We start from the raw sequence: 26,218 nt of genomic DNA on the forward strand, positions 1-26,218 counted from the left end.
TTGCACATAGCCACCATTTAAATGGTTTCAGCATGGAAGAATTTGGAGATACGTGGGAACTCATCTCTGATCTACTTTGCCCTGGAGTCCAATTTTAACCTCAGATTGCTTTCTCACAAAGACTTTATCCTTTCCCACTAAACTGGGTAAGTTATTTCTAGACTGTTGAATTTCATGGACCAAAAAATCTTTGAAGAAAATGAAAATATATAGACTAACATAAGATTAATAATGCTTTTTTTTTAACCAAGTAAGACAATTTTTGGAAAAATCAATTTTATCCTCATTATTTCATAAAAGGGAACTGTCACTTAATGGTCAAATTTTATCAAGATGTCCATTTTGAACCAATCAGAAGTGGCATGGGGTACAGCTTCAGATGATATAAATCTGGTTGTTTGGAGCTACCACTTTTTTATCACTGCTCAGATAAATGAAAGAAAACATGTTATTAAATTAATAACTGTGCAGTATACCCACGTTTTTAAAAAGATGTCATTGTTTTATTAATTCATGTTGTTATCCTTAAGAGCAAAGACCATCCTGTTTCCTTTCTTATACATTTTCTTCTTTTTAATGTATTCATTCTTAAGGAGCTACCTTAAGAAGAAACAGTTGTTCCTGTACATTTTGAATTTTTTTTGCATTATCTGTACTTGTAAAGGTTGTTTTTGGATTACGGTATGTTAAAATGGAAATGAAAGATAGAGAATAAAGTGAAGACAAAGGAAAAATAAACAGGAAAGTGTACTATGGCATGTTTAACATCTTTTATAGCTATTAGCTAAGAAAGATATTTGTTGTACCTATTTATATTTTGAATATATTTCTTCCTTAGGCCACTATGAGACTAAGTAATAATTGATAATTTTTGAAGATGTTAAGAATTCTGAAGTCATACATTATTGCTGAGAACAAATACTGAATTGATATGCTCTCTTTTCAATATTTGCTTTCCAATTGCGGTTGAATATTATATTAATTCTTATTTTAAGTCTACAGTAGCATTTCTTCTATTTTATAGGGAGTTTGATTTAGTTAGCATAATAAAAATACTCTTAGCAGTGATAAGATGCACAAAGACTTTACCTAAGATATACTCAAAACTATAAAGACATGTTTAATAGAAGATGCCTTGAAGCAATTTCTGAACTCAAAAATCTTAATTTATTAAGCATTACTATTGGGTCCTAAGTTTTATTTTGTCCTTGAGTTTAATTTTATCATTGTTAAATTGAATCTAATATAAAAATAAAAAATTAAGAAAACCCAAACTCTAGAATCTGTTTCATTTGAGCAAATCACTGCTCCGATAAATGAAAGAAAACATGTTATTAAATTAATAACTGTGCAGTATGCCCACGTTTTTAAAAAGATGTCATTGTTTTATTAATTCATGTTCTTATCCTTAAGAGCAAAGACCATCTTGTTTCCTTTCTTGTACATTTTCTTCTTTTTAATTTATTCATTCATTATTTAATTGATAGGTGTTTAAATTGATTCATGTATTCATTGATCTAAAAAATCTATATTGAGCATCTGTTTATACTTGGTATTTACCTTGTGTTAAGGCAATAATCATGCATAAGATGCGATTCTTAGAATCGGGTACTCAATGTCAAGAAGACAAGCATATGAGCAAGTTCAGAAATTATGATAAGAACCATGATCAAGTATAGGAGTGAATCTGCAACAACATTAAAAGACCTGAGTTCTAACACTGCTTGGAATACAGAGACTTCTCAGGTCTTCACTGAATGGATAGATACAAACTAAGTAATTTGAAAGCAGAGAAGAAACATCAAACACAATCATCATTTAGCTTTTTGGTAGGTTGGAGATTATAAATTTAAATGTTATTGAAATCTTATTGCTTTGTTCTCAAGGGAAAACAGTGACAGGTCCAATATAGATGATTTCTGTAATTCCTTTTCAACCTTGAGAATTTATGACTCTAATATCCACTTTGGTGTGAATATTGAATAAAATATAAGATAATGCTTTAGTTTTTCAACATAGATAAGAAAACGGTATATTACAGGTTTACTCACAGTTGACCTAAGGGCTGAGTTGATGTTCACCAAATACTGGAGTGATTTGTTAAGTAGAGGTATCAAAATCTTATTCTCTAAAAGCCTTAAAATCTAAGCAAACCTCCATTTATTTTACATAATAAAGGTGTGAACATGCGTGAATGCATTTCAACGTGGTGGGGGTAGAGTAATGTTGGCATGACGGTACTCCTCACATCTCCTCTCGCTTCATCCATAATTCCAAATATAGAAAGTCCAGATACCAATATCTGTTGGAAAGAATGTACAGAGAGGAAAAGATCTCTGTACAACTGATTGCATGAAGACTGGACATTTGACCAAACCATATGGAGCAGATGAGAACTTGAGCCAGTTAGCCATGGAGTCAGCTCTGAGAGTTGACACCACACCCACCAGCAGATGTGGGCAAGCTGAAGTTATAAGGGAGCAGAATCCATGAGTAAGCAGAGGTAGAATTCAATAGATGTGTGCAGGTAAGCAGAGGCAAGACACCAAACAGCCCTACAATAAAAGAGTTGGTGAGGAGCTACCTGAGACCTTCATGCCTTCTCAGCTCTACTTCCATAAGACACAGCTGAACTCTGTTTCTATGGATTACATGCTCTTCAGGGACTCATATCTATTTGGTGTGTGTGTGCTTGTGGGCATGGTCTGTGTTTATGTCTGTGTGTGTGAGAAAGAGACACTTACAGTCATCGAAACCAAAAGAACTGCTATTCTGAAATGCCAGGCCAGTTATGGTTAAGATTTTTCCTGCTATGGTCATATTCAGCTATCTCCTGGTTTTGAAAACAGTAGCGTGTTCCCTTCCTTACAAAACTTTGCCATGTGTGCTGGGTGTCAGGAAGGGAGACTGGTGACCACAGGAGAATCTTTCTAGCCAGTGTTATTTTCAGTGTCTGGATGCATTACTGTCAGAAACAGGCATATTTGCTTTGTTAAAATTAAAGTGAAATTACTGCTTAATTGAAAAGTCAGGGATATTTAGCATTTCATACCCTCATTAATCATAAAAAGGCCTTACCCCTTCTTTATTGTTTGGGGCAAACTTTAATTTATCTACATTAGCAAAACTCAGTAAAAGGTAGCATGTTGAGCTGGAATACCAAGACTAGTTGGAAAGTCCTTGGTCTCTGAAAACAGTACAGCTGAGTTAAAATATGACTTCTTGTCATACTTTTTGTGTGACATTTGGCATATCACGTTCCCTGGTAACAGTTTTCTCATTTGGTAAATGCAGTTTTCAACTTCTTAAAATTATGGTGAGAAATGTGTCATAAAATTTTTAGAGCAAGTTCTGGAACCAGGATTGTGATTCAAATCCCAGCTCCTCTACTTATTAGCTGTGTGACCCTAGGCAACATATGCAGTGTATGTGATGACTTTGCACTTTAGCGAATGCATCTGTAAGACTGAAATCACAGTGCTACCTATTTCATAGGCTGTCACGGGAAGTAAATATCATTAAACATATAAAGCACTTGATACAAAGCCCAGTAGCGCTGGCATATAGTACAAGCTCAGAAAAGTGTTTGCAGTAAGTGTTTACAATCATAAAGTGCTTTGTAAAATTCTATAGCACTATACACACGTGATCCTGTTTAAACAGTTTCTTGAAGCACAAAATGATATGTTTCGAGTTAATCCTCAAAGTGCTTACAATTGATAACTTGCTAATGGCTTAGTCTGTAATTTCTATCTCCTTCTTTAAAGACCAGATAAGTAGAAATGGTGGCACTGAATAGGTATATGAAAAAGCTTTTATCATCATCCCGAGACTTTCAGGTCAGGAGAAATGCATGTGTTTCTAGGGATTTTAACTTGGCACCTTCCATGGACACTAAATTTACTCTGAAAAGAAAAAAAATAAAAAGTGTCTGTTCTTTCGTGCTGGCAGAGGTAGTCAGGAATGGTTCTCTTTGGAGCTCTCAAGTTTTCTTAAGCTCTTTCTCCTTCTCCAAGCAGGTAAGAAATAAGATAATTGATGAGGCTTTCTGATTCCATGCACTCGGGTATTTCTAAAATAAGTATGAAACGTAGGAAATAAAGTGTATGTTAAAATATCATTTGAAAGAGAGAACAAGGTAGAAATTTCCAGATTCTTTTTTTAAATCTTGTGTTTTATTCTATGTAAATCTATTTTTTTGCAGTGCTAAAACAGGTATTTTATATGACTTTGTGATTACATTGAGAGTATTTCATAAAACCTCCATTTGTGTTCCATATGTCTTCTGTCTTATTAGTGAGGGAGATTGTGCCTAAAATGTTAGAGTTGGAAGATCTCAATAAATTGTGAATTTTCCTTCTATCCCCTTTTCCCTAGAAATTTATCTGTGTCACATTGACAGATGAGACAATACTTGCTAATCTATTTCAATGATCATTTATCTGCAGCTAATCATTTTCCTTTTGTAACTTCATGGGATTCCTTTTACTACAGTTTTCCTAAGAAAGCAGATTTTTTTTTTTAAATATTCCCTTTAAATAAACATCAACAGTGATATATACTGTGGGGTGTTTCCCAAATGTTCCCTTTAAATTTTGTCATGCTCAATATGAACATCAGCCCTGCAGCATCAGCATCTTCTAAGAGGTTGTTAGAAATGTAAATTTCAGGTCCCACCCCAGACCTACTGAATCGGAGTCTGTACTTTAAAAATGGCGGGGCGCAGTGGCTCACGCCTGTAATCCTAGTACTTTGGGAGGCCAAGGCGGGCAGATGGCCTGAGCTCAGGAGTTCGAGACAAGCCTGGGCAACAGGGTGAAACCCCGTCCCTACTAAAATACAGAAGAAATTAGCCGGGCGTGGCAGCGTGAGCCTGTAGTCCCAGCTACTTGGGAGGCTGAGGCAGGATAATTGCTTGAACCCAGGAGACGGAGGTTGCAGTGAGCAGAGATTGCGCCACTGCACTCCAGCCTGGGCGACAGGATGAGACTCCATCTCTACGAAACAAACAAAAAAAAGGTACCTACATAATTCCTATGCACATTACAATCTCAGAAATGCTATGTTAAAACATTAGAATTCCATGTTCTCCAGACTGTCAAGATGTATCTTGAAATAACAGATTCACTTACAGTCAATGGCTTAAAATAATACAGATGCATTATCTTACTATACTGGAGGTCAGAAGTCTAAAATATGCCTCAGTGGTCTAAAATCAACATGTCGGTGGGGTTACATTCCTCCTCGAAACTCTTGAGAATTATTTTCTTGCCTTTTCCAGATTGTGGAGGCTGCTGCTATGACTTGGCTCATGGCTCTCGCCTATCCGCAAACCTGGCAGTGCAGCATCTTCAAATCTGTCTCTCTGATTCTGACCCTCTTGCTTCTCTCTCACTTGTAATGACCCTTGTCATCACTAGATCATCCAGAATACTCTCACATGTCAAAGTAGGGTGATTAGCAACCTTAATTTCATTTGCAACCTTATTTCCCCTTTGTCATGTAAGGTAACACACTTATAGATTCTGAGGAGTAAGGAGTGGGCATCATTGGGGTGCCATTATTCTGCCTGCCACAAATAGGATCTGTGACTTAACAAATGTAGGTAATGTTGATTAGACCTAATTAAGATTGTGTCTTTTTCGCAGTGCTTCTCAAAATGTTTAATATATTAAAGCTGTATTATGAAACATCAACAGTGATATGTACCGTGGGATGTTCCCCAAATGTGTTAGATTGCAGTACCCTTTTATTAAGATCTCCCAGAAGAGAGGAACTCATTTGAAAAATGTGGACCAGAGGAATTTACATTTATCCTTTCCATTCTATCCAAGGATTAACCAACAGTGGAGCCCTCGGCTTCGAGATTTAGGACTAAGTTTTTATCACTGGGCCTAATAGTAAGTAACTTTAATTTAGGCAGATGAGATTACTCTTCTATTTCAGTTCTGCTTGGTTTATTGGGAAACCTATTTTCACATCTTGAGTCTACCGCTTGCTAGTGACATGACCTCGATTTTAATCTCTCTAACATTAGTTTCGAAGTTCTGAGTTGTAGGGAATGGTGAAGACCACGGGTCTAGAGTCAGACAGTCTAGGTTAGAATGCTGGCACTGGACACTTCCTAGCTGTGTGACTCAGAGAGAAAGGTATTTAACCTCCTTGTGCTTGGGTTTTCTCATCCTTAAAATGAAGGCAAGAGTAGTTTCAACCTTGTAAACACTTTTGTGAGTTTAAGTTAGATAATGCGTATAAAGTAGCTGATGCAAAGCCTGGCATGCTAATTGCTCATTAAAGGTTTTGATTGAGGTTGCTGTTATTATTATTATTATTATTATTAAAAATAACTGCAAGTACCAAAGTTCCGTTCAGACACACAAATAGTATAAAAAGATAAGACCTCTCATGGGAATGTTGATTTAATGGATATGAAAGACTGCTTTTGAAATAGACACTAAACAATTGAAAGAATTATAAGTTAAGATTTTCCGTTCAATGTAAACGAAGGAGAAAGATTTGGAGGGGGTTTTGATTGGATAAAGAAGAGTTGAATTTAAAGACTTTGGAGGCATTATATAGCACAAAAATACTTTTATCAAGAATATCATTTCAGAGGAATCACTACACAATTATTTCCTACTTGAGCCAAATCATTGAAAAATTCTTTGAAGTTCTACACATGGACTTTACGGGCAGTTAAAAAATTCACAAAGAAGAATTATTGACATACATAAAACACTTAAGCAGGCATTTAAAAAGAAAATAAATGGGGTTTCTGGCCCGACATTTTATTTTAAAATTCTAATAAATCCAATTTCATTTGAAAGCTGATTCAAACAACATATATGTCAAACCAATTCAGAAGATTAGGTGTTTTAATTAAAAGTGCTGTCTATAACTTTGCAACGTGACAGTTCAAATATAACTGGAACAGCAGTGTCAATATCTTTACTGAGAGAGGAAAACATCATCAAGAATCTTAATTTGTCTCAATTGCAGCCTAATAACTCAATTAAATTGTGATAGAAAAATAAGCTTTGAAGGAAATTGAGAGAAACACTCTAATTTTTCAGATTTAATTAGCTAAGTAGAAATCACAATACTCATAATCACAGATACATGCGTAGTTACAAATGCTGATTACCAAAGTACCAGAGTGTTTGGCTTCAGGAGTTAGGGGTGTGTGGGGTGTGCATGCTCACTCGTGTGTGTGTGTGTGTGTGTGTGTGTGTATACATGAGCTCTCTTGGATCTGCACACTAGTACAGACAATCAATACTAACAATCAAGATAAATAGATCAATTCAAAATGTCAACAGAATATCACATAATGAATAGGATGAAATATGTCATCTGCTATGAATGGAGAGATCTATTAATAGTTTGGGAAATTTAGATAGGATGAATTATAAATTTATCTTGCCTCTTTATCGCAATGTAGATTTAATCAACATTCAGTAGAGCACTGGGTAAGAAACCTAAGGCTAAATTTTCATTCTCTGACTCGGGTTTACTCCAAGCCATGGCTGTTGTTATATTTTGTTTATCATGAGGGAGTTAAATATTTTTATTTTATTATTAAAACTAGTTTTGAAATTAGGCTTAATTTATCTACTGCTTGGTCTTGGGCAAATCATTTTTCACTTTCCTATGTTCATTTATATAACAAAACTATTGTTTACTTAGGGGCATACTATGAACTAAAGTCATTTTATATCACCTCCCCCCACTATATTACAAAAGCATTTTCAATAATAATCATGAAATGAAACATTTCGGAGTTCTCTGAGTTCACTTCCCTATAAAATATAATGCTTATTAAAGGATACCCAATAAAAATGATGCTAATTTGAAGCTTATGCATATATTACTAAAACTTAATAGTTACTGCAGCAGTTATTTAGAACTTATATTAGAAATGAGCAAACTTTGACCAGCAGGTTACATTTGTCCAGCTGCTTATCATTGTAAATTTTATTTTTTTGAAATGACCATTTGCTTCTGTGTTGTCAAGGGCAGTTGGCAGATTTGGGCTACAAAAGAGTTCAGTAGCTGTGAAAGAGCCCATAGCCTGCAAAGTCGCAAATATTCACTACCTGCCACTTTACAGAAAAAGTTTGCTGACTCCTAACTTAGACCAACAAAAGATTTTTAGAAGAATAGTATTTTTTCCCTGATGTTGTTTAGAATTATTATTATATGATTAAGATAAAAGGCAGATGGCTTTTAGTTGTTTCTTTTTAAAACCCCCTACAGACAGTGCACCGTTTATTGCCTGATCATTCTAACCACCTCCATCCCAGTGTGTCTCCAATCAAACCTGTGTTGTGATTGTGTGTTTTATTGAATGAAGATCATACATGACAATCAAATAGGGCCTAATACATAGTAAACCTCCCAAAGTTATTAGTGTGCCTACTCTTTTGAGAGCACAGAATGATAAATTATAAGGGGTGGTTGTCCAAAAAAGTACAGGTAATAAAGGAACTCCAGACTGGGGATAAAATGTTGTATGTTACAGTGTACATATACTCTCAACATCCATAGAAACTCTTCTATTCCTTGAGGGCCAGGCCAGAATGTGTGCGTTCTAGGATGCCTCTACCTACCAAATAGTTTTTTGCCCTCTTGTTTGCACTGTGATGCCAATTGTCTATTGGTAAGTAACCTCTAACCTTGATCTGAGAGGAAAAGAAGGTTCTTGGTTCTTTATGCCTTTCCACTGTTCTACTTATCATATTTATTTATGAATTTTTTCCTTCTAATTTATCTCTTAATTTCTGAAGCCCAACGTGATTTTAGTGTGAGTGGATAGAGTTTTTGGAACTTAAGTTCATGGGGCATCATTAGCAGATAATGTGGGTTGAGTCCACACACCACATATGAATATAGCAAATCACTTTAAATCTGGATGATTATGTGCATTCCTTTGATTTCTTTAACTCACAGCATTGTCAAATAGGTAGCAACCCGGCTATGATCCTAGTCTCTAATTAAGATATTTGAATGAGAAGAAACCTGTACTTTCCCCTCATGGGAAGGAAATTTGCCAGAGCTAGCTTAATGCTCAAAACTCATAATCATAAAGGTGATTGCTTAGTGTAACCTAAATTAAAACCCATATTCATTGTTACAAGATTACATGTTTTTCTTAATATTTTGCATTAAACATTTAACATACAGTTTTGAGCAATTACATTTCAAAATGTAATTTGGTATTTGTCGGGCCAGTTGGTAAACCTGAGCTTCATGTAATTTTTGACTTGTTATACTCTGGAGAGAAATTATATGATATCCACAAATATTCACCTCTCACATTCTTTTCTTGTGGGTATTGCTCTGATGCTAATGTGAAATGCTGTTTCTCAGGAGCAAACGATTTGCGGATTCAGCTACTTCAAAAGCATTGGTTTTATTTTTATGCATAGAACATAGCCTTCTCATTAATTTTTATTTCATTTACTAAATTTCAATAACCCTTTGAATATGTAATGACAGAGGTGAAAATAATGTCTTATCCTCTCTTATTCTTTCTTTTTGAATTTTTCTGTGACCCCAAACATAAGGCCTTAAAAACTGGTCATGTTTTATTCAATCACTTGTGTCTCTTTCTAGAATTTAAGGATCTCTGCATTCATGTCTCTTCCTCTCTTCTTTCAAGACTGTTGCAAATGGTTGATCAAATTTATATTGAGGTCATTAAAGGTATGATTTTATTTATTCCTCTTTTGAGTACACTCTGTTTTGGAGAATGAAAAATCTTTCATGTCTATTATCAAAACACAATATCATTGAATATGCCACAAAAGACAAATATATTTGCAAATCCTGTGGCAAAAATAATGTTACATTGGCTTAAAATGAACAGTTAGCATCATCTTAGATAGGACTTTGGCTTTATCAGGCACAGTTTGGGGTAAATTACTTGGGCGATGGCTGGAGCTGAATCTGTTTCCTGATTCCTGGACAGAAAAATTGCTCCCCTTCCACCCCCAAAAACTGGCATGGTTGATCCCATAGATAGAGATAAAGAAAGCTATTTTCAGAATAATTCTGCCAGTAAGCTCACATCTATTTTGCAAATAAGTATACTAACGTCATCTGGAGATATTTACTGCAGAAAAATCTTTCAAACTCTCAGGTGTGATCTAAGAACCTAAGTATTGAATTCTTAAGCTTGGTAGCCCCTTTTGTGACTTGACTTCTGTTGGAATTCTCTAAAGAAAACAGAAAGAGGATGAGCAAGACTTCAAGAGAAGGCCAGTAAATTGGAAGCTGGAGAAATCTGCTTCAAATGTCTTGTTTTATCTCATACACTTAGAATACTCAATGAACTCTTTGCCCTCTATTGTTAACAACTCAATCGATCTTCTGGGACTTGGGAAGCATTTACCCAAAGTCATCTGCTTTGATCCCAGAGATGAAGAATGTGATGTTAACTAGCATCTTTGTTTACCTGTTGTACTTAAGAAGAGTAGCTGATAAAAGTCTTAAATATTTCACTCCTGAGTAAGAAGGGGAATAATTTTCTCTGGACTTTCTGAAAAATGATGAGAGTGACACTTTTTTTAAGCCACTAAAAGCTGGATTTATTTGTTTCCACTTATTTGCGTTGGGACATACATACCGATAAATAGCAAGGTTTCCTTAACAATGATAAATCTCAAATTTAAAAAAAAATTGCTCTAATTGATAGGTGTACTCTTCCAAGTCTTAAGAGAGGTAATAGTTTGCTGCGGGACTAATGTATCTTAGCAGAGACACTAAAGGTAAGAGGAAAAAGAGCTGCAGATAAAGATGCTGAAAAATAGCACAATTCTTAAAGCTCAATTTATCATTTAGCATGCAGAGGTCCCTAATTCAATGAAGACTAATCAGGTTTTATAACTCTAATTTTGATATCTAATGTGGCAAGCTGTTATCCAAATTGATATTATAATCATATGACAGTAATGTTTTCTTTATATTTATTTACAAAGTTAAATTCTGTGTATTTAAACATTACATTTACCATACGTAACAAGACTAGAGATCTGAATATATGTTTTGCCCATTCCTACTGACAGGATGAAGACTCAATCCTTCTCCTTTAAGGATATACAAAGGAAGATGTATTTGTTTCACTGGATGAGTTGGGGTAAAATATCTGGCACTAATTCACCAAATGAAAAGATGCTATTACAAAGGAGTTAAATTTTTTTTTACCATTTAGATGTCTTTGATAGCCTAGAATACCACACTGGAGTTACAAGCTTTCCATTTATTCTGTTTTATTGACTCATTGATAGGAATGTGATGCAGGAAAGAGCGAGGGGTAGGAAGTGAAGGAAATCATATCAGAATTTATAAGAACTGGTAGGAACCTAGCTCTAGATGAGGGTCATGTTTCTCAATTTTTGCCCTGGTCCTGCATTTGGCTCTGTAGCATTGGACAAATCTGTGTTCCAAGCTCCAGTCTTCTCATCTGTAAAGTGGACCCATACCCCCACTTCTGTCTATCTCTGGTATTACGTGGCAGTGTTCAAATAAGAATGGAGGCATTAAAAATGCTTTGGAACCAATAAAAGCAGTTATTATTGGGGAGAGATGTGACTTTAGTGAAAGAAGCAATGAAGAATGACACAAGTATTTACTAAATTATTAATGGAAAGTAGTAGTATATAGATGATTTTTAAAACTACTGTGGTATAGTACTGTAAGAAATGTACACACCAATTACTAGATAATTCACAAAGGTCTGATAATATCCTGAGAACCACTGTCTTAGAAGTGTAATGAAATAGTGTATATATATGCCTGCTCTAAAATCCCACTGATTTGAAGTTTTCTGGATGGATCCCACATGGACATGTTATCCTATCCATCCTCTAATTTTCATGACTTAAAATGAATGATAAAAATGCCTGCTTTTTTCCCCATATACATCCAGGTAAGACTGAAGAAATGAGAACCGTCACTTGTAAATACTTGCCATGTTTTAACCTCATGAAATGACCTCCTTTTTATTGTCCAAGGATGCACAGTGGGACATTCTTACAGAGAATCTGCTTGGAGACCAGTGACAATTGATTCTGACTGCCAAGCCTGTTCAAATCACAGGGAAAACCAGTGACTGTAAAATTCAACCAATTTTTAGTTCTTGTTCAGGGAAAGGAACAGCTTGCTTTGCAAAGACTTCTTGAATTAGAGCACAAACTTGAGTAACCAGCTCATGACCTGCCAAGATACCAGCTGTTGAAAAGAACGTGATGTTTCTTATTGGGATTTTGTTTGTCATCTAAGCTTAGATCATTCGCAGAGGTCATTATAGTCTTGAAAGGGAATTAAAAAGAAAAGTAAACTGGTTCAACCATTGTGGAAAACAGTGTGGCGATTCCTCAAGAATCTAGAACTAGAAATACCATTTGACCCAGCCATCCCATTACTGGGTATATACCCAAAGGATTATAAATCATGCTGCTATAAAGACACATGCACACATATGTTTATTGCGGCACTATTCACAACAATAAAGACTTGGAACCAACCCAAATGTCCATCAATGATAGACTGGATTTAGAAAATGTGGCACATATACACCATGGAATATTATGCAGCCGTCAAAAAGAATGAGTTCATGTCCTTTGTAGGGACATGGATGAAACTGGAAACCATCATTCTCAGCAAACTGTCACAGGGACAAAAAAACAAACACCACATGTTCTCACTTATAGGTGGGAATTGAACAATGAGAACACATGGACACAGGAAGGGGAACATCACACACCATGGCCTGTTGTGGGGTGGGGGGAGGGGAGAGGGATAGCATTAGGAGAAATACCTAATGTAAATGATGAGTTAATGGGTGCAGCACACCAACATGGCACATGTATACATATGTAACAAACCTGCACGTTGTGCACATGTACCTTAGAACTTAAAGTATAATAAAAAATAAAATAAAAATAAAAATTAAAAAAGTTATCTTATTAGTATTTTATATTAATTTCTATATCCCCCTCACAGCAACTAAAAGAATGCCTGAAATATGAAAGTTGCTTAATAAATATTTTTTAAATGAATACATGAATCTAAAAACGGCAAAGAAATTAACTCACAAAGTATCAACACAAAGTAAAGGAGTATGACATCAGAAATCAATCAAACTTAAGTGCAGCCTCAGCTCTGATGCAGAGTTGCTCAATCATTTCCCCTTTCTGGAACGATTTCACCATGTGTAAAATGGAAGGGTTGTTCTAAGTATTCTTTTAGTTCCTAGATTTTAAGGTTAAGTCAGCTAGCATGCATATGGCTTTGTCCAAGATTGCTTTAAACCTCAACATGTCCCAAAGTATAATGCAAATATTTCTCAGGCAAAATATTGCCTGAGATAAAATGATAAAATTCCTGAATACATTTTATAGAGACTTGCTGTTTAACATTTCTTGGCTGAAAGATATGCTGGATTCACATCTCATTAGCATGTGCAGATAGCACATGCATTCTGCTCAGAATGAGAGGTGTGGTCCTCACTGGCAGGGGACAGAGAATTTTTTATCTAAGCATTCAGTTTCCTGTGGTTTGTCTTAGGAAGTCTTGTGTACTTCCACCCCAACCCCAGCAGCATAACCTCTGCTATTTATTACGCTTTACTGCAGCCATGCTTATCTCTCCATGTTCCCCAAAATGCTCTCTACATTCTGGCTGCTGAACACTTTTGGGGGTGTTCATCTGTCCTTGCTTCCTACCTTCTTTCTTTCCTCTCTCTCCCTTGGCAATCTAGAAAGGGGTATGGATGTGTCAAAGATCACACAGAGAGCTAGAGGCTAAGAAAGATCAAGAACCCTGTATCTCAACTCTCAGTGCCTCTGTCACCAAAATCTTTGTCCACCCCTCCCCACCCCCAGGTGCTGTTCCAGTTTCTTTGTGGCCATTTACACTGTTCCACTCTGTCTCCTTCTCTCACCTAACAATCTTGTCCACAAATTCATGCAGGTGCCAGCCACAGCCTTTTCCCAGCATCCTCACTGCAGCAGTGATTCCTTGGGACTCTTTAGCTTTGTAATTTTCTTGACTTTTTTTTTTTTAATATTCAGGAATTTTCTCGTCCTTCTATACTGAGCTTGGAATGTTTTGAGGCAAAGATCATTTAGGACAATGTTCAGTTGCAAATAAGAGAAAACTGACTGCCGCGAGCTGACACGAAAAGGTGTTTCATTTTCTCCCGTATCAGAAAGTAGGTGGGTGCTAACAGTATTTATTCTGCTCAGTGATGCATGACATCAGGGACTCTGGTTCTCTCTCTTTTTCTGGTTTACCAGTTTTAAGGAGTCGGTCATCCTTTTGCTGTGGCCTAGTGGTGCCAAGAGGACAGTAATAGTGCAGACATCACAGTACAGACAGGGTTAGGGGAAAAGTCATGCCAGCTCTCTCTCTCTCTCTCTCTCTCAATCCCTCCGTCTGTCTATTTTTACCAAGGGAGTAAAACTTTTCCCAGAACTGACTCCAGGGGATTTCTGCCTGTTTTGTGTGTCACGTGATTATTTGTACTCGAAAAGAGGCTGGGAGATTGGGAAACACACTTGACCCCTTTTGACTGTGATCAGTGGTGAGTGGTTGTATGGGACTGGATACCTCACCACCCTAAAACTGGAAATCTATCAGCAAAGATGGGAGAGGAAATGGAGGTGATATGGTTTGGCTGTGTCCCCACCCAAATCTCCTCTTGAATTGTAGCTCCCATAATTCCCACATGTTGTGGGAGGGGCCCAGTGGGAGATAATTGAATCATGGGGGCAGTTCCCCAATAGTGTTCTCATGGTGGTGAATAAGTCTCAGGAGATCTGATGGTTTTTAAAGGGAAACCCATTTCGCTTGCTTCTCATTTTTACTCTTGTGTGCTGCCATGTAATATGTGCTTTCTGCCTTCTGCCATGATCGTGAGGCCTCCCCAGCCATGTGGAACTGTGAGTTCATTAAAGCTCTTTTTCTTTATAAATTACCCAATCTTGGGTATGTTTTCGTCAGCAGCATGAAAACACACTAATACAGGAGGGTTGGACAGTCTTATTCACAATGACCTTGACCTTTTAAAGTTGACCCCTCTCTTCCCTCCATTAAGTATCCTTCCTTTCACAGACATTTAACATCTCATTTGAAATTGAATTTCTTTTATAAAACCTTTGATGATTCCTCTAACAAGACGTGTTGTATGTACCTTTATCTCCTTTTATAATATGTATCCTCTTCTCCTCTTAATCTGTGGAGTATGTGAGGACAGATAACTATCTTGTCATTTAGCTTAAAGTATTGAAAGATGAAAACCTCAGTACTACTCTGCCATTCAATTTGTGATTTGGGGTGAGTTATTTAACTTCAGAATGCCTCTGTTTTTCTCCTGACTCATGAGGTGCTATAATCATTGAATGTGTTAATAGATAAGCAGTACTTAGAATAGCATCAGCATGTAGACAGAACTCATGAGACGCAGTCCTTCAACTATGATGAATATTATCTCTGTGAAACTCTTTGGATCTCAGTTTCTCCATGTGTAATGGAGAATTGGATATAGGTATTCTAAGGCTTCTTCTACTGCTTACATATATTATTTCTTTTTAAAAAAAAAAAAAACAAACCATTGAGGCTGGACGTGGTGGCTCACACCTGTAATCCCAGCACTTTTGGGAGGCTGAGGTGGGCGGATCACCTGAAGTCAGGAGTTCTAGACCAGCCTGGCCAACATAGTGAAACCCCATGTCTACTAAAAATACAAAACTTAGCCGGGCGTGGTGGTGTGTGCCTGTAATCCCAGTTGCTCGGGGGGCCAAGGCAGGAGAATTGCTTGAACCCAGGAGGCAGAGGTTGCAGTGAGATGAGATTGCACCATCGCACTGCAGCCTGGCGGACAAGAGTGAGACTTGGTCTCAAAAAAAAAAAAAAAATTGAGCTTTTCTTATAATAGTCTCAATAAATATTTGCTAAATAAAATTGGCATATCTAAATAATAGAATCATCAATAGAGCTGTATTGTGTATCAGCTCTCTCGGGATTGAGTTTCAGGCTTTAAATTGTTTTCTGTTGTTTCTGCTTATTAGATTAAAAATAATTCATAATCATTTGGGAGATAAAAGTATTTTATTGGAAAGCATCTGTGGTGTGATTCCTGAGATTCTTCTTGTTGCTAAAGATTGCTAGCTACCATGCGCAGACAGAAAACTGACCAGTTTTCAGCTCTAAATCAAGAAGCAGATTGATTTCTGGGACTCTGAAATTCTTTTCGTTACTTCAGTGGCTTGTATGTATCTCTCTTGTATGTATCACTCTCTCAAGCCTTTGACAGCGGACATTCTCAGTGAAAGCTGAGGTGCTATGAATGGAGTTGTCCTATCTGTCATAGCTCTTCAATTGCCACATTTACGATGAGACTTTCCAGTTCTCCCTACTTGTTCGCTCCCCACAGAAGTGTGAATTAATTTGGCAATTGCAATACCAACTGGCAGCACCAAACTCTGATTAGATTTTCCGTGTGTCAGAGGGAGAGTGTGGTGTGCTGAATTATCACCATTACTGAGAAATAAACTAACTGATATTCAAATACCAGGTATGTGTGTGTCTGTGTGCCATGAACAATTCCATTTTTTGCTGGTAGGTACATGGGACCATCATTATTGTCTCACAGTGACACACTTGGTATGGCTTGAATGTTTATGTTGAAGTCATCTACTTACAATATAAGTGAAATTTTAAACCTGCCACATTCTTTTATGGATCTGAGACAAATAAGGGATGGATTGTCTTTCCAGCAGGTACAATTCAAGCCTTCGAAGAACTGATGATCAAAACAGCATGTTTATTTCTCTTTCTCTGTTTTCCAATTTTCTTTCCTTTTTACGTTTTAGCTTTATGAACAGGTTTATCCCCATTACCACGCTGATAGCCAATCTCTCTCTTCTGTTGAGTTGTTTAATTTTGCTCACCTGCGGGCAATTCCCCGTAAGAAGGGATGAGCGTCTCAATTCTGCAGTCATGAAACTCCACATATCCGTTCCCCTAGTGTACACCGGGTGAGCCCTCAATCCATGTTTGCAGACTGCCCCTCCACTAGACATGTTGCCAAATGGAGTTTGCTCCAATTTGCTTAATCACTCAGCTGTAATTGAGTCCTGATGAGAAGCTGGGTTTCCATCCAAAATTATACCCCTTCTGTTGCTGAGAAGATGGTAAAGTAGCCATTTCTTCTCCCCAGGAGTCCCAGGACAGTTTGCAGATGGTTTCATCCCTCTAGCCTCCATAATGCTTTCCAGACTTGGAGGAATCATGGCATTGAGGCTGTAGTCGCCATTGCCCAGGGATATGTCTGTTGCTGGCTCTCTGTACCATTGTGAGCTTTATAACAAAGCACAATAATTTACCCTTTCCTTCCTTTTCTCTATGCCACCTTCCTAAGAGCTCCCTAAAAAAAAAAAAAAAATGTTTGGCTAGAATATCATTGAACAAATTCTACTTCTACCTGAGTAGGCTACAACCAATATGGAGACACCCAGGTGAATATGCCTCAAAATCTGACCACCTGCAGCAGTTTCACCTAGAGCAGCGTGGGCCCTAAGCTAGCAGCATCAGCATCACCTGGGAACCTGTTCCAATTACAAATTCACAGGCTTTACGCAAACTGACTGAGTAAGAATCTCCAGAAGTGGGGATCAGAAATGTGCTTCACAGGCTCTTCTGTAAGTGAATTCAGATCTTTTTCTGTTTGATAGTTTGTGTGTTTATTGCTGAGTTTAAGAGTTATTTATATATACTGGATACATTGTTTTATCAAACATATACTTTTAACCAAGTGTCTGGCTTGTGCTTTCGTTTTCTCAATGCTGTCTTTCACAGAACAAACGGTTTGAATTTTCATAAAATCCAATTTATCACGTTTTTCTTTATAGATTGTGCTTTGGATATTATATTCAAAAGCTCATTGCCAAACCCAAGGTCATATTGATTTTCCCTTTGTTTTATTCTAAAAGTTTTCTAGCTTTATATTTTACACTTGGGTGTATTATCTATTTAGAGTTAATTTCTATATAAGATATAAGGCAAGATTTATTATTTCTGCATAAGAAAATCCAATTATTTTGGCATCGTTTGTTGAAAAGACTATTCTTTTTCCTTTGAGTTCCTTCGCATGTTAGCCAACAATCAGTTGACTATATTTGTGTTGGTATACTTCTGAGCCTCTATTTTCTTCCCTTGATTCAACTGTCTATACTTTTTACCAACATTACACTGCTTAATTCCTGTAGCTTGAAAGTAAGTCTTAAACTTAAGTGTGTGAATATCTAATTTTCTTACTTTTCAGAATTGTTTTGACTATTTCCTTTACCTTTCCATATAAATGTTAAGTTAGATGTTGAGGTCTACAAAAATAAAATAAAATAAAATGTTTACTGAGAGTTTGCTCTAGATAGCATTGAATCTATAGATAGATTTGGGAAGAATTTACTTACACGTTTAAAAATGTATTTTAGCCATGTTTTATAGTTTTCAGCACACAGACCTTGTACATATTTTGTTGCCTAAGCAGGACTGGTTTTTCGGTGATACTATTAAATGGCGTTGTGTTTCAATGTAAAATTCAGTAGTTCCTTCCTATGACCAACTATTGTTTATTGCGTTCATATCCTACAACCTTGTTTAAGGCACTTATTCTTGGAGATTTTTTGATAGCTTTTTTTTGGGGGGGGGGATTTCTCTGTCATATGTAAATAGAACTGATTTTACTTTTCCCTTTGAAACATGTATATAGTTTGTTTCTTTTCCCCTCCTCATTTTGGCAAGGGTTTATTTACAGTATTGAACAGGATAGGGCAACCTTGCCTTGTGGTCTCTTACTATTAAATGTGATGCTAGCTGTAGGATTTTTATAGATGCCTATTATTAGGCTAAAGAAATTCTCTTCTAATTCTAGTTTACAGAGTTTAGTATTGTTATCATAAATATATATATTATATATATATAGAATTTTGTTAAGTACTTTCTCTGCATGTATTAAGGTGCTCATGGTTTTTCTTTTTTAGTCTGACAATATGTAAATAATAATGATTGATTTTTCAAATAATAAATTAGCCTTTTGTTCTTTGAATAAAACCCACTCAATCTTAATGTATTATTCAGATTACTATGCATTCGGTTTTGGTACTTTGAATTTTTCAAGAAATTCTTTCATATCATTTACATAGCTGAACTTATTAATGTAGAGTTATTACTAATATCCTCATATTATATTTCGATATCCATGAGATCATCAGGTTTACCCTTCTTTCATTCCTAAATAGGGTCATTTGTTAGTTCTCCCTTTTTGTCTCAGTCTACATTTCATATATATCAATTTTATTTATATTTTCAAAACCAGCTTTTTAAAAAAAAAAAAAAGCTGGGATCTTGCTATGTTGCCCTGACTGGTCTCCAACTCCTGGGCTTAAGTGACTCTCCCTCCTCAGTCTCTTGAGTAATGGATCTGTAGGTTTTCACAATCATGCTCTGCTAAACATGCAGCTTTTGATTTCATTGTTTTTCTCTATTATATTTGTTTTCAAACTCATTGATTTTTGCTTTACCTATTATTATGTGCTTTCTGCTTTTTTTTTGGTATTTACTCAGTTATTTTCTCTTAAAGTGAATGTTTAGGTTGCTGATTTTAGATGTTTCTTCTTTTTGAATATAAACATATAATGCTATGTTTCCATCTAAACACTGCTTTAGCTGTAACTTACAAATATTGATATATTGTACTTTCATTTATATTTAGCTCAAAATATTTTAAAATTTACCTTGACACTTCTCTTTGATGCATGGGTTATTTGGTAGTGTGTTGTTTAATTTCCAAGTGTTTGGAGATATTTTTATCTTTCTGTCATTGATTTCTACTTTGATTCTGTTATACTGAGAAAATACTTTACATTATTTCTATGCTTTAAAAATGTTATTTGTATGGCTCAAAATATGTTCTATCTTAATAAATATTGCATTTGTGCTTGAAAAGAATAAATGCACTTCTGTTGTGTGGGTTGTCAATTAGGTCAAGATGATTGATAGTTTTGTTGGGTGTTTATATTTTAAAGAAGGACCACAGGTGATTTCATGCATGCTGAAAGTTGAGAGCCACTTAGAGTGAGCTAACACTAATTGGGATTCCAGTGTAATGAAGGCTTAATTTTGTATTTGATTTTATATTTGTCTATGTTTGTGGAAGTCTAGAAGCTTCCACCCAGTTGTCCATGTTCTAGGTGTGAGCTTGTTGATTGCAAATATCTCCTAAACACATTACACATTAGAGTAAGGTTTTTTACCTGTCTCTGCCCCTGGGTCTTGTGCCCCTTGGACGGCCATTAGGACTTTTCTACAAATATTTCCTCTACTCTTTTCATCGATGCTGGCTTTGAAGTGTGTTTCATAAAATGCTAGATCCAGGAACAGCTGCTAAGCAAGAAGCAGGGAAGTAAGATGTATACACATTGCTTAGTAAACTGATGCATGTTTCTCCATCTTGAAATTCATAATGCCAATTAATATTATACTGGCTCTGACAAGTTTGGAGTTAACATATCTCTATTCCTTCCTTTCCCTAACATAAAATGAGCAATACTAAATACTTTATAAGATTTTTGAGAAGACTAAATGAGATAACATCTGTAAAACACTTAATGATGGCTTAGGCACATAGTATGTTGTCAATAAGTGTTTGTTGCTATGATTTAGTATAGTTGATGTTCTTGGTTTTGGTTTTATTCCACTTATTCCACTGGAATTGATCTTTAAAAATAGAGATGGGTATAAAGGGAAAAAAATTCTGGGAATGCAAACGCCACAAAAGTAACAGAGATACACAGAGCTTTACCTGTTCAAGTTTCTTTATTGTGGTTTACTTTTTGTAGTGTTATTAAGGGGTATTGCATTCATTTTAAAAACCTTCTTCAACCCAGCCACTTTTTCTTCCTACCTAAACCTGCCTCCTCTGAAGTAATATCATTGGTATTGCTGGGAATAATTAGATATTTGTAAGTGCACTATAAAGAGAATGTCGTGTAATACCATGGAAAGTGCATTAGGTATGAACAACATCTCAGGACTCAGCATGATGTCTTATGCTGTCCTCGCTTAGCAACAGCATCAAGGAAGTATTGCATATCCAGGATTCAGAATTTCCTCCTCATCTACCTTCCTTGGCTCCTTTGCCATCTCTGTGGAAACATTATTGACACTATGTTTTCTTCTCTTAAACAGGTGGACTCTGCATTGCCCAGTCCGTGAGAATCCCCCAGGAACGCAAAGACAGGACCATTGACTTCGATAGAATTATCAAACAGCTCCTGGACACCCCCAACTCCAGGGCCGTCGTGATTTTTGCCAACGATGAGGATATAAAGTAAGAATAACTGGTGACAATTGTTAATATGCATGTTGCAATTTTAGGAGAGAGAAAGATTAGGCTGCTGGCTGAGACAGGAAAAGATAGTATAAGATCAAAGCTGTAATCATACAGCGGCGAAGTCTGTGCTTGCCTCTACCCAACACATACAGTCGTAGCATGTTATGGTCACGTGTTTTCCCTCTGTTAGCAAAATAAATGTATTCAATTATTTGTAAAAACAGAAAAAAAACTCTAGATCTTTTAAAGGTGCTTTTATTTAAAAATTTTCCCAAATATATTAATAACAGATTTTTATCCAAAGAATGGTTCTCTTAACGTAAAAGAAAAATGTCTTAAAATTCTGGTTTTATTGCTAGTGCTTTAACTTCAATATGTTCAAATCAAAAACTTGTCCTACCTCTACATTCTCCAATCCACTTTCTTTTTTCTTTTCAGAACTTGATCCTTCTTGGACTCAAAAATCTGCTTGTAATCTTGACTTTGCTTTTTTCCTGGTTCCTTGTATTGTTGGCCAAGCCACACAGAAACAAGCTTTGACATGTTTCCACAATGTAAATCTCTCTTGCTTTCTTTTCTGATCACTACCAACCTGGTCCGGAGTCCTTATTTTTAGAATTTTTAGAATATTTATTTTTGTAATCTTTATTTTTAGAATAAACAGTAAATAAACCTGATTACAAAATTTAAAATAAACATACAATCTCCATCTTGTCGCATAGCTAACAAATTCTCTCCAGGTACAATAGCTAATGAAAAGTTTCTTGTATATCCTTGTGGAGATATTCTGTATATATGCTAGAGGGATGTGCTGCTTGTTTTTACACAAATGGTAGCATGTTGTGTGCATTCCTGTTCAGCATTTTATTTATCATTTTATCATGGAGATCACTGAATATTAGTACCTATACTTCTACTCAGTCTTCAATAGCCAGGCAGAATTTTATTTTACATAGGTACTGTAATTTATCTAACTGTTCCTTATTAATTGACATGTAATTTGGATTACAGTCTATTGAAGTTATAAATAATGCTGTAATTAACTTCCTTTTGCACAAATCTGTGTGTATAAATATAAATAGAAAAATATGTTAATCTACAATGTGTTATGCAATGTATAAATTTATAATGTGATAAAAACATAACATGCAAATATACTTTTTATATATATTATAAATATTTATAAAATAAATTCCTATTAAAAAATTTCTAAGACAGAAATATGTCCCTTCTTAAAAATATATAAATATTGTCTCCCAGAGAAGTCATGCCAATTTACACTTCCATTGATGTGAAAGAGCTGTTTATGTGTGTTTTAAATCTTTGTCTATCTTATAGTTCAAAATAATATATCATTGACTTTGAAGGTGAATCTTTTATTCAGGGTAAAGGTTTAATGGCCTGGGCCCTTAAATTCCTGCTTGGATTTTTCAATGTCTTTACCACCAGCGTCTCAAACCTGTCTCTCTCCCTGCTTTGTGTATCCTAGACACTGCTCCTGAATCCATCCATCTCCTGGTATAAAGCTCTGACCACAGTCGTGGCGGCAGGGCTGTTAAATGGAAAGAGTTTTGAATTTTTAAATGAGGATTACTTGCTTCTTAGATAATGAGCACTGTCTGACCTTGGGCAAGTTCCTCCCACTGCCTTCCAGGTTCTTTGGGCCTCAAGTCTCCTACCAATCAAATGAACATCCTTTGGAGTTCTTTTTTGGGTGATCTGGCTGTTTCATCTTTCTAGTCTTACTCTATTCCAAATTCCCTCGTGATTTGCTACTGTAGGCACACTGCCGTGGTATGATCTCCCTCCCAATTCTGCATGCATTCTTTCCCCCTCCCTGGCCCATGTTTCCTTCCCTGCTTCATCACCTCAATGCTATCTCTAGTGCTGTCCTCTCAGGGAAGATTTCTCTGATCAATGTCAGTTTGGAAAATTCTTCATACTCACTCAGTTTCATTGTTTATGTGAATGGTGTCATTTTTATTGTTGGATTGTTTAATTAATGTCTGTATTCTTCACTAGTTCATAAAATTAGGGCAGAAATGATGCCTCTTTCGACTTGCTTTTGTATTGTCAATAACTATTACAGGACTCAGGACATAGTAGCTCAATAAATGGCGTTGAACAAGTGAATGAAATTCCTAACCTAATGCTTCATATTTAATAATTTAACAATAAGCTTTTTTTTCTGAACTTCCTGGTGATTTAATATATGGTCTCATTTTTACAGTTTAGGCCTCATCTGCATTCATCCAGTTCTCCATCCAAAATGCATAACTCTTATCCTCCGATTTGTTCTGATTACTTTTCCATCATGGTCTTTGCTCACGATGTTTTTTTCTCTCGTTATCTATCTGTCTAACTTACGTCTCTTCTTCAAGTTCTGTTTCAAGCATTCCCTTCTCCAGTTCCGGAGAACTGATCCTGATTCTGATCATCCCTTAAATGTATTATTTCTCTCCTTACAAAATTATCTTACAACATTATTTTCCTCACTTCGTATTTTAGGTTTCTATGAGATTTTGTTTTCATATTACTCTTTCTGTTCCAGTACTTTAAAAAATATCTGCTAATACCCTTCTTATTCATCTTATAAGTCCTTTTAACACCCATTTTACACTTTTGCTAAATATGTAATACCTTGGTAAAATATGGCCTCATGTTTATTTTTAAATAGATTGCACAAGGCACATAAAAGATGTATGGCAATTAGTTCTGGTAACTAATTGGTTATAATACTGTTGACTTGCAAGTAATGTGAGTTTTTCATATTTGGATGTAAACTGTATTCAATAATTATATTCAATAATTATACCCATTCTTTTTGCATTGGACTTGTTTGTGTGTTAAACATTATTGTGTATTGTCATTCATAATAGTGATGACAATAATTATTCTTGAGCACAGTACTAAAAGCCAACAGCATATAAAAATTTATTCTAAAACATGATCTTAAACACAGTGTCTGAAGTGTACTGATAACCCATAATGTTACGTTATTTCTTTCTTCGGAAGATTTACATTGTAGATGGGAAAATTTGAGGTTTCTTGGAACATTAACTTCAAATACTTTGTCAGAGGCTAGCAGTGAGAAGACATTAATATCTAGATTTTAAAGCTAAGATAAGTGCTAAATCAGTCATGGGTATTGATGATTTGGATTTTAGACAAGCGTGGATTCTTTTTCTAAAATAATTTATTCTGATTATAAAAGAAACACATGCTCATTGTAAATCCACTGGAAAATAAAGATTTTTTATTTTTTTTTTCAATAAAAGGAACCCTTACATTTTACTTTGCCTCCAGTTTGCTAGAAAAATTAAAGTTTAAGGAGAATAATCACAAACAATAATTTTAAATAATCTTCTATAAAACCTGCAATTCCAGCACTCAGAGATAACTGCTAATACAATTCTGGTTTAATTTTTGCAATACATTTTTTTATACATACACAAATTTTCCTCAACAGAATAAAGATCACATAGAATTTTGTCATCTTTTACAATTCATATTATAGATTAATCATTTCATATCACAAGTACTTTAAGTGCTTTAATTATATTCTTATAACCTCCAAATTTTACATAAATATACTAAACTGAACATACTTTTGTGTTTGTATCAGTTTTTACTTTCTTTTCCTGTTTTACTTGGCTTATCCCTACCTTTCTCTTCAAACTTCGTCAGCACCTCCCCAAACGTGTTAATAAAAATTGTATGTCATTCTATGTTTTTGGTGCCTTGATATGATTCTATGCTTTTAACTATACATATATACACATATACAGGCAATTTTTGGCCAGCTTTTATTTTGTGAAAATTAAATAATCTTTTATCATGTATTTAATTTTAATTTTCTTTTTTAATGTGTAGTATCTAGTTTGATACCTTGTGGAAATCAAACTAAGTATATTTGTGATTGCTCTAGAACTCATCCTTTGAATGTATTGTCATTTTTTTTTTAAACCAGTTTCCCATTGCTCTGTACTTAGGTTAACTCCAGTAATGAACAGACATTTTGATAGCATCTTTGGTCATTTTTGGATACATTATCAAAGTGGTATCTCTAGGCCAGAAGTATTAACATTTGATTGTTCTTTTTTTTTTTTGAGACAGAGTCTCGCTCTGTTGCCTAGGCTGGAGTGCAGTGGCGCGATCTCAGCTCACTGCAAGCTCCACCTCCCGGGTTCATGCCATTCTCCTGCCTCAGCCTCCCGAGTAGCTGGGACTACAGGTGCCCGCCGCCATGGCCAGCTAATTTTTTGTAGAGACGGGTTTTCACCATGTTAGCCAGGATGGTCTTGATCTCCTGACCTTGTGATCCACCTGCCTCGGCCTCCCAAAGTACTGGGATTACAGGCGTGAGCCACCATGCCCGGCTGATTGTTCTATTTTTATGAAAATAATAAATACATAAAAAAACTAAAATATGACTAAAGTACTTTTGATGCAAAACATTAGTCTCCTGTTCCATCTCACCATGCTTCCTTGTTCTGTTCTCTTTTGGCAGTTACTTTAACTCTTTAAACTGTTTCTTCTGGTTTTATCTGCATAATGTGTACATGTTACAATTTTTAAATTATTAATTTTAAATATTTTCTAATTCTTATGTTAAACAGAACTTATTCCTATCTCTATAGTCATAATATTCTATCAGGTTTTAATTTGACAAAAATCAGTATTTACATTATTGTGATTATATAAATATGATGCACTACAGCATCAAGTATTTTTTCTATGGTAGTTATTTTTTTGGAAAACATTTTGTTGTTTTTTGGAGTTAATATGACAGTCTTCATACTTTCATTGTTATCTTTAATA

The 26,218-nt window shown here is 35.5% G+C and overlaps 1 protein-coding gene across 6 annotated transcripts in view; it reads left to right on the top strand.

The window, feature by feature from the left end:
- GRM7 (glutamate metabotropic receptor 7) overlaps positions 1-26,218 on the top strand; it is an 882,926-nt gene that overhangs the window by 419,333 nt on the left and 437,375 nt on the right. For 5 of the 6 annotated variants that reach the window (XM_003309593.5, XM_516252.7, XM_063806587.1 and 2 more), the window contains exon 3: positions 21,253-21,394. The exons of the other annotated variant lie outside the window; for it this stretch is intronic. In XM_003309593.5, coding sequence (XP_003309641.1) covers positions 21,253-21,394 — 142 coding nt within the window. The remainder of the gene's footprint in view (positions 1-21,252; positions 21,395-26,218) is intronic. 6 annotated transcript variants of the gene reach the window in all.

The sequence above is a fragment of the Pan troglodytes genome, chromosome 2 (assembly GCF_028858775.2).
Source record: "Pan troglodytes isolate AG18354 chromosome 2, NHGRI_mPanTro3-v2.0_pri, whole genome shotgun sequence".
Lineage (NCBI taxonomy): Eukaryota > Metazoa > Chordata > Mammalia > Primates > Hominidae > Pan > Pan troglodytes.